The sequence below is a fragment of the Buteo buteo genome, chromosome 18 (assembly GCF_964188355.1).
Source record: "Buteo buteo chromosome 18, bButBut1.hap1.1, whole genome shotgun sequence".
Classification (NCBI taxonomy): domain Eukaryota; kingdom Metazoa; phylum Chordata; class Aves; order Accipitriformes; family Accipitridae; genus Buteo; species Buteo buteo.
This window is the reverse complement of record NC_134188.1, coordinates 29,581,577-29,596,841: the sequence shown is the minus strand read 5'-3', so window position 1 is coordinate 29,596,841 and position 15,265 is coordinate 29,581,577. Positions and strand designations below refer to the sequence as shown.

Below are 15,265 nucleotides of genomic sequence, written 5' to 3'. Positions count from 1 at the left end.
TTGACCAAGCTCAAATGCTCATGGGTTTTTTTCTCAGGCTAGGGATCACTGCAAAGGTGGTGACTTATGCAGGATGATTTTTAGTGTCCTTCTTGCTTATTCATTCTATTGGTGGGGTTTGAAAAAAAAATGCTCTTTTTATTGCATCTTTAATGAACTGCATAGCTTCCTGAAAAATATTATCCTAGACATTTTCCTCATGAGATATTGCTATGTCTCAGTTTTACCAAGTCCACTTTGCTGACGTCTAGTGCTTTCAGCTACAACAAACAAACAACAAAAGCAAATAACCCCACCCTACAGAATAAAGATCATTTAAAAGTTGTAGTTCTGTTCAGTAGCACTGCTGCTTTCCTTGAAATAATTACCATGGACACCATGGGAAATTTAATATTCCTGTGCATGCCAATAGAGCTGTTGTTTGGGCAAAGCCATAAGCCCCGGACAAAAGTCAAATCATAGGGGAGAGAAAGGTATTTTGGGACAGGGCTGAGACCAAACAGTTTCTCTTCATCTTGCTACCAAATTCTCCCTCGCCCTTGGCAAACCCTTCTTTGACATCTCCGCTGCACTGGCATTTCCCTGAATATCTTGACATTTACAAAGGAGTCAGTGTGCAAAAGCAGTCCCCATTTTCCTGACCCCCCCCATCCACCTTGTCCTGACACCCACTTGCTGCCCGCCTGCCCTCCTGAGACATGGTCTTACTGCCTTGAATGGGGGTTTTCTTTTTCCTTTTCATCTGAGCTCTCTATCAAAAAAATATCCAACTCAAGCCTGACCACTGGCTCAGGGATTTTCCAGGCTGGGATTTTCAGACCCTGTTTGGTGCCTATGTTCAGGGTGCCCCGACGTGGTGTACTGGGGTGGACCCACACTGGCAGCAGGAATTGCTCAGACCTGTTTCTACAGAAAACAGTTCAGGGACCCCACTACAGGGGGTCTCTCTGGAAGCTGCTCCCAACCCTCGGTCTCTCCTGTACCCATCTCCCAGACCCCTGGTCCCTCTGATCCAGACCTCAGACCCCAAACCCCAGACCCCTCACCCTGCCTGCTTCGTCCAGAAGTTCACTGGTGGATTGCACACACCCGCAGACACACATATTCCTTTGATAATTCCTTAATAATTCCCAATAATTCCTGCTGTCAGCCCTTCCGCTAAACATCCTGTGATAAATACTGTACAGTTCCATAATTCTCTTGTTCAATCCTCAAATTCTTCTGCAGGCACCCCACAAAAATCATATAGCCATTCAGACAATAATGCAGGAATTTGCATAGTGTCCTCGAGAGTTTCTTCTGATGAATTGCTCTAGTTTCCTAACAGGGACAATGGCTGAACCATTCATCTCTGATGGTCTTAGGAGCAGGAGCAGATGTAGACGAATGAGCCTAGCTGGTTTTTCCCACCTTGTCACTGCCCCCCGATCTCTGCCTGGCCTTTATGGTCACTTGAGCAGATGCTGTCAGCTATCCTTGACGCATGGACTCAGTCAGCAGAGCCCCTAATGAATCATGGGGTACCATTAACATACAAAGCATTTTCACCCAGAGGATGTGCAGTGGGAAGATGTGTGCGCATTTAAGATGTTGATTTGGCCCATGGCACACAGGTACATCATACCAGGTCTCATCCCACAGCTGAGACCTGTCCCTACCTCATACAGGGATACCTGGGCAAGAGGACCATGAGAATGCCCCTGCAGATCTATTTAGTTTTTATCCTGTAGATGATGGGGTTCAGCATGGGAAGGACCATCAGGTGGACGTTGGCCATGAAGACATGAATGGGAGGCAAGCATGGACGTTGGCCATACCAGTGAACCATGGACAAGCCAGCCATGGGGAGGTACAGGATCAGGACTGCAAGGATACTGGACAGGCAGTTTTTCAAAGCTTGAGATGTTCCCTCTGGGATGTGATGCTCAGAATGGCCCTAGCAATCAGTACATATGACACAAAGATGAGGATTAGGACTAATGTCAGAAAGACTGGCTAAAGCAAAGCCATACCTGTTATTGAACATGATGTCTGCACACACCAGCTTGTTCGGGTCAGGTCCTGATGCAGTCAGCGTGGGAAGGTACATGGGACTGGCAGAAGGGCAATCCTTTCAATACCACAAATGGGCAGACAGTTGGTAAGGCACATCTGCACAGGGCAGCCAGCCCGATCTTGCCTGTCCTGGCACTCTGAGGATGGAGGAGTATTTCCGCAGGTAGCTGACAGCCACATAAAGATCAAAAGCCATGGCCAGAAGCACCAAGGATTCCAAGAATGAGGATGAATGAATTAAAAAATATTGAGCAAAACAAATATCAAGACTAACCTGCCTGGCATCAAACCAGAATACACACATCACAGTTGGCATTGTAGACAGAGACAAACCCAAACTGGTGGTGGTGGCCAGCATGGAGGGGAACTGGCACATGGGCTCATGGAGGCTCAGATCAGTCCTGGTAACAAACAAGATTGTGATGTTCCCCAGAAGTGACACAACACAAATGAAGGTGAAGGGGAGAGAGCCAGATGCTGACAGTTTCCAGCCCTCAGATGCCCATAAGGATAAGTGTGACTGGTGTGGAGATGGACTTTGAGAGAAATGATGTACCAGAGATGGCCTGCTGTGAAAAAGAAACATCTAAGAAAACAAAGTAGTGAGTCTAAGAGGACATAGCAAACACTTGTAAATATCACAGATGTGAAGCCAAAGCTGAAAGAACACAGATGTCAAATAGGGACATGGACCAGATGCCACAAACTTCAGGTCGTGGAAAGCCCAGCAGGTGGATGTTCAGTTATCTTAAGGTAAGGTCATACACAAAAGACATCTATAAAGCAGCATATTTTGGGGTTCTCCTTCTCTACATCACATGAGATGCAGCATTGTAATGTAGTTTTCAGAGAGTGCATGCTGCTTATAGAAATAGTTCTGCACACACTAAATATGGGAGATTTGAAAAACGTACCTGTGCCATTTCACTATTTTACAGAAACCTTAGTTCAGTGATCGGCACCAAAGAGCTCTTGCAGTTTTCTTGCTCTAAGCATTTGAGCAAAGACTACAATCTTGGCAGTAGGTCTATAGTCTGCAGCTGGGTGAGAAAAGTTCCCTTTTACACATTGGTCTGGTGGCACGGAGCAGCCCTTGGAGTCCCTGGGGAGCACCAGCAGCACCCGCAGAGCTTCCTACCAGCACAGCTGACCCACCCTTCATCTCCCCTGCTCTGGCCAGCACTTGCTGCAGAGCCAGGCAGAGCAACAGGCGTCTCTGTGCCAACTGCCCAGGGTGCTGATAAGGTCCTCTGGCAAAGGGCTCACAGGAGAGTTATTTTCCCCCTGTGCCTTGCATGTAGGCTGTGAGAAAGAGGGCTCCTTTGGTCAGAGACCAGCCCCTCCAGCAGTGTCTCTGACCAGGAGCCCTACAGACAAATGTCCGTGTGTAAAGCTGGTGGGATTCCCAATCTGCAAGCTAACCTTGCAGTGGAATGGGCACTGCCAGCCACTTGGGGTGCAAGTGCTAACCTGGGATTTGATGCTGAGGACTGAAAGCCTATGCTGTGCTGGGGTTCCTCATTTGCAGCTCTGTGCTGTCTTGCTGTGCACTGGGCTCCTCCAAGCCTTGTTCTGCCCCTACTCCCCAGCTCAAGAATCCAGCTTCTCTATGAGACATGCAGAAAGCTTTGTGTGCCCCAGAGTATGGCTTTCTTTTCTGAATAGAAGTTGGACTAGATGATCATTGTAGGTCCCTTCCAACTGAAATATCCTATTCTATCCTATATTAGGAGGACAAAATGAGATGTTATAAACTTGTAGCAGACCATCATAGCTAGAGCTACAACAGTATCTTGTCAATTCTACTGGTTACCTTCTCTGTTGGCTGGAGAGCAAAAGGAGTCAAACATCCCCCGCTGGCTGATGTCCCTCCTCTGTTTTCCAGCTCTTGCAGTTACCTCCTGAGACCCAGGAATCGCATCCAATGCAGAACCCTCCTTCCAGGTGATCTTGGCTTGTAGGTAACCACAGGGGGGACCTCTCAGGCTGCAGCAATCAGTTACATAGATGCATCCAAAACTCCATATAAATGAGCAGAATCAAACCTGCAGCCAGCTTGGAAGCATCCTGTGACACAGCAAGAGCAGACAGGAAAGTGGGATCTGCTGCTGTGCTCTTGGACTGAGGGGAGTCTGGGCTCCTCATGGCCTGGATCAAGGCACTGGATAGTGCAGGCAGTTTACCTTACCCCGTGTAAGAAATCATGGTCCTGAACAGCTGTGTGGAAAAGAGGAGATTCCCAGCCTCAAGATGCAGCAGCAGCAACAGCAACAAAGGGTCATGACTGGAGCATGAAGTTTAACAGATTGACCCTCGAATTGCAGAGCTAATTTTCAGTGGTTTCAGGAACACACTTACAGGGTCCCTGTCTGAATAGCAGGGTGACTTCCCTGTAAGTGGAGACATTTTGGTCAGGACTGGAAATCTGTCTCCAAGATCAGATGCCCCTCCAGGAAAATGAGGGGACACACAGAAAGCTTGACTTGTCAACACCCCACAGCCTTGACTATGGTCATACAGAGCAGGCAGGTACCTGAAGCCCCTGCAGATGTACATTCTCCACCTTTCTGATGATGGAAACACTACTGCCGATAACAGGAATCAGTAAAAGCATCCAAAGTGGGGGGAAGCTCCTTCAGGAGTTTGCTCACGCAGCCTGTCTATGGTGAGGAGAATGCCAAAAGACAGAGCAGCAGGATCCAGCATGAAGGTGTGGTAGGAAGAGCTCCTATTTCTTGCCTGATGCTAGGAACAGAGGGTGGTTTTGCTATTCATAAAATTCTCTTCAGTTCTTTCCATTTCTGGACTTCAAGATATTTTCTTTGAAAACAGTATCATCGAAATGAGTGAACAGTGATATTTAGCATGCTAGGATTAGTGCACAAATGATTGCAGGGTCATAAAGTCTATTACAAGAAACAATCAAATACAGAGAATAGCACAGGTGAAACATTTGACCTTTTAGCTCAGCTCAAGGCTGAGCAGATGAGCTTAGACAGTGATAAGAGATGGACAGCTGATCTAATCAGCCTCTTCTCTGCAAGGCTGCCTTTTTCTAGAATAGATTCATAAAACAAAACCTTTCTATAGTACACAATGAATGATCCCAGCTCAAGTAATAACATTGAGTTATTGACTCTGCTCATCAGACACAACAAATCACTATAGCCCAAAAGATACCACATGATAACTGAAGTTCCCATCCAAAATATCCCCAAGGCAAGGAAATGCTAAAGCAATGACACAGATGAGCTGCCTCTAGCCTGCAGTCATCCCATCCCTCAACACCTCCCTCAGTCAGATGTTGCTGTCTCAGGCAGAGCTGCCTCTGAGAGGCGGATCCTGTCAATGTTTAGTGTTTATGCTATAGATGATGGGGTTCAGCACAGGGCAGGGGGGGCAGCAGGTAAACATTGTCCATGATGTGAATGAGAGGGGAAGCATGCTGGCCATACTGCTGAAACATGGACAAGACAACCAGGATCCAGGACAGGCAGTTGTTCAAAGCCTTGAGATACTCCCTCTGGGATGAGAATGCTCAGAATGGCCTTAGCAATATATAGCATGAAAATAAGGATGAGGTCAAAAGTCAGAAAGAGAACACCTACAGCAAAACCATACCAGTTATTGAATATGATGTCTACACACACCAGCTCAATCAGGTCCTGATGCAGACAGTAATGGCAACCTTAATTCCAGAAGTGGAGGAATGCTTAATGAGGCATCTGGACCACCCCAGGACACCAGCCTGATTCTGCCTATCCTAGCACTGGTGAGCATGGAAGAGCATCTCAGCAGGTAAATGTCCACATAGTGATCAGAGGTCATGGCTGGAAGCACAGAGGACTCCATGAAGGAGAAGGAATGAATTAAAGATTGAGCAAACCAAGCATTAAGACTAACCTGCCTGGCATCAAACCACAAAACACTCATTACATATTAGAGACAAACCCAAATAGGTGACAACAGCACAGGTAGAAATTGATACAGGGGCTCAGGGAGCTTAAGTCAGTCCTGGTGACAAACAGGTTGTGCAGTTCCCCCCAGGTGACAGAAGATAAGCAGAAATAAAGGGGATAAGCAGCAAGCTGCAACCACCTTCCACCTCAGCAATGCCAGTCAGGATTAACACTGACTGATTGCAAGCCACTGCTGTTCCATAATGTCACACTAACATGGATGCTCTGCAGTACATCACTACAGGGTGTTTTAAATGAAGATAACCTCTCTCTACCTGACAGAAAGAATTTGAGGGTGTAGCCTAGCCTGGGAAGCAAGAACAATTATGCTGGTGTTTGCAGTCTTAGCAACATGATCCTCTTCCAGCAATGAATCAAAGGACAGAAAGATGAACTATTTGCAGGTGCAGACCAGTTTGCCCAGATCTCATGCAGTAGCTTGCAATAGGCAAAGTTATCCTACCATTGCCAAGCATGGGAAGAGTACTAACAGGACCAGTTAAGTGTCCGGGGAGCAAGTCTCTACAACTAGAAGTTTCTTATAAAGATGAGATGCTGGCTGCAGTATCACTTGCAGCTAATGCCAAAGCAACTTCCAAAGGATAAAACTATGAGTGGTTGGAAACAATGAGGTCAGATCTCCCTCCAGGGACAGGCCTGGAGGTGGAAAAGCAGGTGCCACTTGCACCAGGCTGCAGCAGCAATTTGCATTGAGGTCCAGCAATCCATGCACAGAAGGTCAGATTGCTCCTGCACCCAGCTTTGAGAGGGCTGGCTCAGACGGAAGAGGAAGAAGCACAGAAAAGGCTGTGACAAGGAAGGAGACATTACAGGTGCTTCTCAAGGCTAGCTGTGGTCTGCTGCAGGAGTTCCAGTGCAGACACGCAGGCAACTCTGCACCTCATCCAGCAGGATGGAGCACAGCACAGCAGCTAAGGAGCCCTCTGGACCCAGAAGGCTACACCTTTCCTACCCCCCAGGCAGAGTCCCACAGGTACAGATCCCCACACTCACCACCACTGGGTCCAGCAGTCTTGTTCACCCCCCAGAGCACCTCTACCTCCTCGACAGCAATTAAATTCAGTACAGCAAGGCTGATTCAAAGGAGTATTTTATTGTCATCCCCACCCTCCATGGAGTCAGAGCAGTCTGAAAGACTAGAGCTTAGCCAAGGACCTTGAAGAAGTACTGCCAACCCAGCATACAGCCAGATGTGAAGGAGCTCCTACATCAGAGCAAAGACACATGGTATTGGCCTTTCTAGGATGGCAAGGAAATAACTGCCTTTGTCAGCAGGTGAAAGTAGAGGCAGGTATCAAGGTCCAACAACATAACTCATACAGAACACTTTCTGGGGTGCTTGACCAGCTTAAACAGACAGACCCAAGTTACCTACGCCAGCTCCTCTTGTAGGGCAGCTGGACCAGTCCAAGCCATGTCCCTTCAGGGAGCAATCACAGGGACCCCCATCCATTGGGATCCACAGCCCCCAGCTCCCTCAGGGACCACCACAAGGGCCAGAGGCAGCAGGACCAGGGCAGGCCACAGCAGAACACCCACAGCTTTGTTGGTCTCAGGAGTCGCGTTCTCCATCTGAGCAGAGGAGGATCTCTTTTTCCAAGCATAGTACTTCGCTACAGCCACGTTGGGGTTTCCCTGGGCAGGGTCAAACCACATCTGGATGCAGCGTCCACTGCCCCGGTGCTCTGTGGTGTATTTGTAGGAGTTGGACCAGATTTTCTCACACAGGTCTTTTGGTCGGGGGAAGACGTGGCTGAAGGGTCTGCACATAGAGCCCCAAGGACAGCGGTTCGTTCCTGAAGACAGACAGCATCACAAAAGAAAACATGAGCTAGCACGCTTCACTCATGTCCTTTCACCTGGGAGGAGCAGCTCTGGCAACCTGCCCACAGCCCACCACTGCATCTTAGCAGATGGATGGTGGCTTGGCCACCTTCTAATCAGCAACCCCACAGACAGGCAAGAACAATTAGGGGTCTTGGCTCCAGCCACCAGGCAGGCAGCAGTGACACTGTCAGGGGCTTGCCTGCAGGGGTGAGGAAAGGCTTGCTCCACACAGCCCACCAACCTGTTGCCCAGTTCCAGCCCTTGTGCCAGTTCTCTTTGCATGTGACATAGTCCTTGCAATCCTCCCACCACTCATCGCAGTCCTCTTTGCAGAGTGGCACATGAAGAATCCTCTCCCGACGCCAGCTGCTGTCAGCCTGCAAGGGAACAGGACCATGCACACTGGTGGTGGCCCTTGAAAGCTAAGTGGCAGGATCTGCCAGAACCCAGAGTCCCCCCCAGCCCCTTTCAGCAGGCTCCAGCCCAGTTAGCTCAAGCTAATCTTGGAAGAGTTTCAGCCCCAGCAAAGACATGCCTGGACAACAAGTAGTTCTTCCATCAGCCTGTCTGACTACCTAAACAGAGGCTACTAAAGTCCTCTGAATCTTTCCACCTAGAAGGAAAGTTTGCAGCATCCCTGGAAAGCACACTTCCATACATGCCAGGGGTATACCATATGGGGGACCAGCATATAACATATCATGTGGCCAGGACAAGTCCTGTTGTCTTAATCACAGCAGATCTGATCCTACCTGGTCAATCCAGGGCCCCAGGTTGGGTGAGCACTCATACAAGCATGTGTCCTGAATGAAGTGGTGCTTGCACTTGGGTGGCATCAACCCACAATGGTTCCAGTTGAAGTTGTACAGGTTGGATTGGTCCTTGTGGGCTTCTAAACTGGTGTTGGCTGTGCAGCAGGCATTGTCCTTCCAGGGAGCACACTGCAACAGAGCAAGAGACAGGCTGGTCAGGGATGATGGGTAGCAGCTCGAAGGAGTCAGAGGATGCTGCAGGTGCCCTCTCCCTGCATAGCCTACAGGAATAACCCTTCAGCAGCAAGAACCTCTCCTCCAGCAAACCCTCAGGTACTTTGGACTGAAGAGTTCAGGGTTGCAGCAAGATGGGAGTTGGAAGAAGAGCAGGAGGACTCTGTCAGATGCTCACCAGGAAATAGTGCCAACCTGAGGAATAGGAACAAACTCCCTTCTTTTGCACCCTGGCTTGCTCTCAGCCCCATCCCCACCAAGGACCTGGGGTCAATTAGCAAGAAGAGGCTCTAACACTGGGAGAGGGAGCAGAAAACAGTGTTTTTTCTTGACATCCTTTACCTTGTTCTGATCTGGTTAACTAAATTTTGGAAAGAGGAAGCCTCCTGGTGAAAGTGGGGTGACACAGCTGACAGAAATCCTCACACCACCACATCTTCCCTAGCCATTTGCTAGGTAGAGGAAAACATCAAATAGACAGACCTCATACTCAGCACAGGCTTTCTTCCTCAGGCAAGTGGATGCTAAGCCCAAAGCACAAACCAGCTTGTATTACCTGGGGAGGGAGTTTCAGGGGACCCTGACAATCCCACCTAACCCATCAGCAGTCATACCTGGTCATGCAGCATGTCCTCTGGGCCAGGCTTGGTTTTGTGGTGTTTGGCATTCATACAGATGTTCAGCAACGGGTCCTTCACAGGCATCACTGCACAGGCAGCCAACAGCACAAGCAGTACCTGCCCCACTGCCATCCCCACAGCCAGCCCAGTCGGATCAGGGACCTGGGAGGTGACGCTACTGTACAGAAAGGGAACAGCACAGGAAGGGTTTTGCCACAAGTATCAGTAAACAAGGTGCTGTGGGGGCCAGGCACTCCTGAGGACACGCAAGCAGATTATCAGCAACTCACAGCACCAAGGACGCAAGTGCAGCCCCAACAAGCACAGCTGCAAGGTCAGCTACACGATGTGCTCTGGACAACGCCGCAGAGATAAACAGCCTATTTAGTACCTAGGCTGTTCAACAGTTAACCTCAAACTTCCCTGATTGGAAAGGGGATGCTGTGTGAGACCTATTCAAATTAAGGTCCTTTTGCATTAAGCCACCCTACTGTTTCAGTGCAGAGCTTTCAGCTCCCAAACCTTCTGCAGGTAGACATTGCTAGTTAAGGGATCTCTTCAGCCAGTGGTTCAGAGAAGATAGTTAAATGCACTACCACTAACATCTTGGGCAGACTATGAACTGCAGGAGGCCCACCTTGCTTTCAGGAGCATGTTAAGAGAGGAAGGCATTTTCTTTGGTTTATCTGCATCTGGGCCTTTGAAGACCCACACCCGAGGTGACCTGACATGATCGATAAAAGACACCTCACATAATCATGCTTTAGTCTCTTCTGCCCACCTGGGGGCTGATAGAACTTTTATAGTAATTCACTAGAAAAAAAAAAAGTCCTCAAACAAACAAGAAAACCCCCAAACCCAAACAATAAACACACCACAGTACTCCCTCACATTCCTTATCGATACAGTATAAGGGTCTAAAACAATAGCCTTTTAAGAAGCACTTTGCAAAACAGAGGAGCAAGACAAACTATTTACAGCATTAAAATAGCATACAACAACAGAAAAGACAGTAATTACAGACCTAAGGAAGCAAACACATAAATCTAAGGACTAGGAAGTAACTAACTTGTATCATAACTATACATAACCAACAAAAAACCCTAAAAAGAAAAACCAGATCAACCTTACCAGCCTAGACAGCCTCTAAGCCCTTTGCAACACCCTAAAAACACTCAGCACAGGAACCTCCTGGGGTCAGCTTTAATAGGACCGCCTTCTAACACAGGTGCTGGCACTTGACAGTACCCTCCTAGTATGTTTAACGAGGTGTAACTTTGTGTAACGAGGTGTAAATGCCAGCATTTACTACCTTAGAAGCAGCTGTTTTGGTGACAACCAGCTTGTCCAGCCTCTTTCACAAGCACCACCCTCTTTCCTGGGAAACAATCTAGTGGTTTTTTTTCAAAAGGCAGGTCTCTTACCAGCCCTGGCCATTAACAAGCCCTTTTTCCTCTGCTCGCCTTCCACCAGGCTGTTTTGATGTGCACCATTGCATGAGACAAAAAACCCAAGGAGGGGCAGATCCAGGATTCTGCCATGCACCAAGAAGAAATACAAAGGGGCTAAGGCTCGTCACGAAGAAAACCGGCATGCAGGAATAAGTACTATTGCCTCAGAAGTAAGAATAGTAACTCCCAACACAAGAAATAAATGCTAGCTGGTGAGGGGTGCGAGGGACTGAAGGAGTTAATGTCTCAAACATTGTGGTGGGGCAAGTTCTGCAGCCCAGGTGGGTGGAAGGCAGCCCACCAGCGCCCACCAGCGCCCACCAGCGCCCACCAGCGCCCACCAGCGCCCACCAGCAACAGGCGGGGGAGGCCGCGCAGGGGGAGCGCAGCTCCCGCTCCGCTGTGCCGGACTGATGCGCTGAGCGGGGCAGCTCACCGCGCACGGCCGAAGAACACGCTGGTCACGTCTGCAGGGCAGGGGAAGTTACTCCCCAAACGACCCCCCAGCCCAAACTGCTCAGGACACCTAATTAGCCTAATGAGTTCGAGTGCCCGCCCGAAGGAGGGGCAAGGATGATACAAGGGCACGAACTGGAGCCCCAGGTGTGCAAGCCCACTGGACCCGGATCCCTCGGCTGACTCGACTAACGCTGGACCCGGGACCGGTGAAATCTTTTTTTCCGCTCTTCACTCTTTCGTAATCCCTACACCTCGTCCCTTTAGGCGTAAACCGTTGACCAAGTCTGGGCCTGGGAGCGGACCCAGCCGCCCCTGGGCTCCTCTCTGAGGGGGAGTCCAGAAAGCGAGGGGGGCTGCTCTGAACCCCCTGACCCGGCGGGAGGGCTGGCCTTATTGTCTTCCCTGAACTGGCCCCAGGATAAGCAAGGCCTGTAGCATACGTTTGGTGATGTATGGTGAGCACATGTTACACAGTTTACTGGCGTAGTTTCGTGCCAGTTTTTGTGGTGAGCATGCCGGTTGTTGTGAGCAAATAAAAGTTGAGTTTTGTGAGTTAAAGGATCCCTGGTGTCGTTTTACCTTAATCCTGACCTGGGAATCAGCAAACCTGAGTCATCGTCCTGAGAAATTGGGGTGTGACAAGGGGAAACAGGGCACCTTGGTGCAAAAACCTGAGAACAATAATTGAAGCTAAAAGCTAGGATTTGCTCGCAAGACCTCCTGGAAATCCCTCAGCAAAGGGGCAGAGTTCTTCCTCCTGGAACAGCACAGGCTTTGGGGCTCTTCTGCTCTTTCCTTCAATCACAGCACTGATGTTTTGGTGATGAACCCACTTGCCTAAGGAGCTCATTTTCCTAAATTTAATGCATGAACACATGAGGCTCTAGGAGACTCTGCTTTAGCGATTTCCACAGTCTAATGATATGCTGCATGAATAATGACCTCTGTGTGTTTGTTCTGAACCAGTTGTGTGCTGTTTTAATTTCTTATGCTTCTAGCTCTTGTACTGGAAGTGACAGTGAGCAGATCTTCCCCTACTCATCTGTGAGCCTTTGCCACCCCTATATCTCCCCTCCATTGCCTCTTTCTAACTGAAAGCCATGGTCTGCTCACTCATTTCCCATGACAAGTGTTTTGCTCCCTGAGGCATCAGGACTGTGGCAGTATTTTGGATGCACAACGCTGTCCTGGGCTTGTTTTCTGGTCTTGGCCTAGGAATTTCTAATATCTAGTTTGGTTTTGGAACTGCTGATCACTGAACTGTGTTGTTGTAACACTATCATAACTGTGACAGCTTGTTCCTGAGAGACAATCGTTAGCCGCCAGCCTGTCATTTTCTATCTGAAGTGTTCAATTTTTCCCCAAGTGCATCACTGTATGTTTATCTCAACTGCTTTTTTTTAATCTGTTGTTTTATTGTTCAATGACTCATTCTTCTCAGGGTCTTCTGCAGATTTTTGCAGCTGGTCCTCCTGTTCCTGGAGTAATTTAATATGATCAGAAACTTGGTTGCCTTGCTGTTTTCCCCTCCCTTTCCCAGACAAAATTTGTTGAAAAGCAGAAATCCCAGTACAGATTCCTGTAGGGGTTCACTGTAAAGGATAGCCATGCACCTTTAGTTTATGATTCAATTATTGAGTGGTGTGTGGAACTTTACTCTCATTTCATGGCTGCTTATTTGATGACCTTTGGTGGGGACCTTGCTCTGAGCCCTTGGGAATCCAGGTAGACTCTTATCACCTGGATCCACCCCAGCCAGAATCCTTTCCAGCCCTTGGAGGACATGCAATATGTTAGGGAGTCTTGTCTGTGTGTTAGAAGAGCCATACTGACCCTTTCCCCATATGCCATACTTATCTATGTGCCTATGGATTCAGCCCTTCATTACGTTTTCTGCAACCTTTTCCCACGCAGATACGGTGTTCGTGGCTGTGCAGATCCCTCGATCTCTGCAGAAAGCCATTTAAGGTGTCCCATGTGAATGGTAGACCTTGTCCTTGCAGGGGTTACCTGTACACATGACAGTGCAGAAAATGGGGAAACTCTCTCCGTCTCACTGTAGTGCTGCCCATATCCTCATACTTAATGGGATGGATGGGTGGGTGGCTGGGTGCATCTGCATTTGCTCCGTCCAGCTGACTTGCCTTGTGCAGCCTATCTCCAGGGTGTGGGATGGAGTTGCTTTGGATGCTTCTTCCCTGGGGTCATATTTGGGTGAGCAGCTGCTGGGTAACTGCTTTAGGGTCTGCTGAGTGCCTCTTGGCACCCCAGGGTCTGCATTACCCAGGAGCTCAATGCACTTGCCTACACATTGTTGCTTAGTGCCACTGGAGAAGATCTCATTGGAGATGCTTGATGGTGTCCCATGTGGCTTCCCACTGCTGCAAAGGGTCTTGTGTGTTATGATCAGAATCTCACTTATAGGCAAGAAGCAAATATACTTTATGTATAAAGCCAAGAATTCATTGTTAGTGTCATTGAAAACAGGCTAATAAATGAATCATTGTTAGTCCAGATCCAGTTATTACAGAAAAAAGAAAAATTATTATTTCTCTATGGAAGGAGTAGTGTGGTAGTAGTAATAATAATTATAAAAAAAAATTAAGATTGTTATACATACACTTCCCAATTTCTGCCTTTTCCCTGGGGTTGTGCTCACCCTGTCACTGTTCCTCTAGGTCCTACAGTTGGTGACTTCAGTGTGGTGGTGGTGGTGGTGGTGGATGTTGCATCAAGTTATCAAAATCTGGAGTCCTTTACAGGGAATATGATATTGATGTTTATGGCTTCTTCCTCACTCTAGGTCCATTTTGTGTCTTTTTTTTATGTTTGATAACATGTTTTTACACCTTTCTTTCTCTTCATTGGTCTCCAAGTCCATGATACGTGCAGATTTCCTAAATATGGTGCATTTTATGCAGTAGATACTTATTTGTTCTCTTTGTCACCTCAAAACCATTTTTGTCCAGCTCTGAGCTTGCATTTCTTTAACTGACCATCCCTGAATTGTTTATAGCCATGAGGTCCCCAGTATCAGCCTGTGCCCCACTCTTATCACCTCATGCCTGCACTCCTCTGCCACATCCTGTGTTCCCACTTCTCAAGGCCCCTGCCATCCTGCCAGATATGTATTTCTCAGCACTATACCATTATGTTGAAGTTATAAATGTGTGTCCTTCAGCACAGAATAGCTACTTTTTGCTACTGTCTGCATAAAACTGAAACTGTGGTTGTATTATACAATGGTAAGCAAAAGCCATAGCCAGAATAAAAATTGTCATTAGTGCTAAATCTGGTAAAACATAATTCCAGACAGGTCAGGACAAGTTCAAAGAGAGCAAACCTGGCATGCCTCGTTCCTGAGACCTTGCAAACTCAGTACAAAGCCTGTGGCCAGCAGTGGCCCTGCTGTGGTACTGGGCTATGGGGTCTCTATTTTGACTCTTCTGCAGTACATTTATGTTAGCATGATGATGTTATCTGGATGTGCACTGAGGAATGGCAGGGGTTGTTCCTGTGTCTTGTCAGTTTGTGTTTTTTCTTTTAAATCCTTCTGAGTGCTAACCATGGAGCTGCTGAGCAGGGACGGAAACAAAAGGTTCAACTTGCAAACCCTGGCCCTGCTTTGCAGTCTCCTGTTGTGCTCCACACCATTTCATGTGCACCAAGAGACAGCACTTGGACTTCAACTCGGGTAAGAGACCCTGGGCTGAAGCCTTGTGTTAGTACATTGGTAACAGGCAGTGGATGATGCAAAATCATGACTAAAAATGTGCTCCTGGTTTTATTTGAGCTACCAAACTTTTCTGCCTTCAGCAGCTAAAACTTCTTGTGTCTCCCCTGCTACCTCAAAGCATGCTGTGTTTTCAGAAACCTGCTTCCCAACT

The 15,265-nt window shown here is 48.1% G+C and overlaps 2 protein-coding genes and 1 pseudogene across 2 annotated transcripts; all 3 read right to left on the bottom strand.

Moving 5' to 3' along the window:
- Positions 1-1,708: 1,708 nt before the first annotated feature.
- LOC142041622 (olfactory receptor 51Q1-like) lies at positions 1,709-4,200 on the bottom strand. The gene is given in 7 exon segments (XM_075050620.1): positions 1,709-1,899; positions 1,902-1,971; positions 1,973-2,056; positions 2,058-2,194; positions 2,197-2,525; positions 2,527-2,548; positions 4,101-4,200. Coding segments are annotated over 7 exon segments (933 nt in total).
- Positions 4,201-5,400: 1,200 nt separating this feature from the next.
- Positions 5,401-5,988, bottom strand: LOC142041621 (olfactory receptor 51Q1-like; annotated as a pseudogene).
- A 1,136-nt stretch (positions 5,989-7,124) lies between these two features.
- LOC142041568 (folate receptor gamma-like) lies at positions 7,125-9,692 on the bottom strand. Its single transcript, XM_075050488.1, has 4 exons — positions 9,463-9,692; positions 8,615-8,803; positions 8,104-8,239; positions 7,125-7,831 (listed from the first exon to the last, which is right to left on the bottom strand). The coding sequence occupies exons 1-4, from the start codon at positions 9,598-9,600 to the stop codon at positions 7,458-7,460; spliced, it is 837 nt and encodes a 278-aa protein (XP_074906589.1). The 5' UTR covers positions 9,601-9,692; the 3' UTR covers positions 7,125-7,457.
- Positions 9,693-15,265: the final 5,573 nt, after the last annotated feature.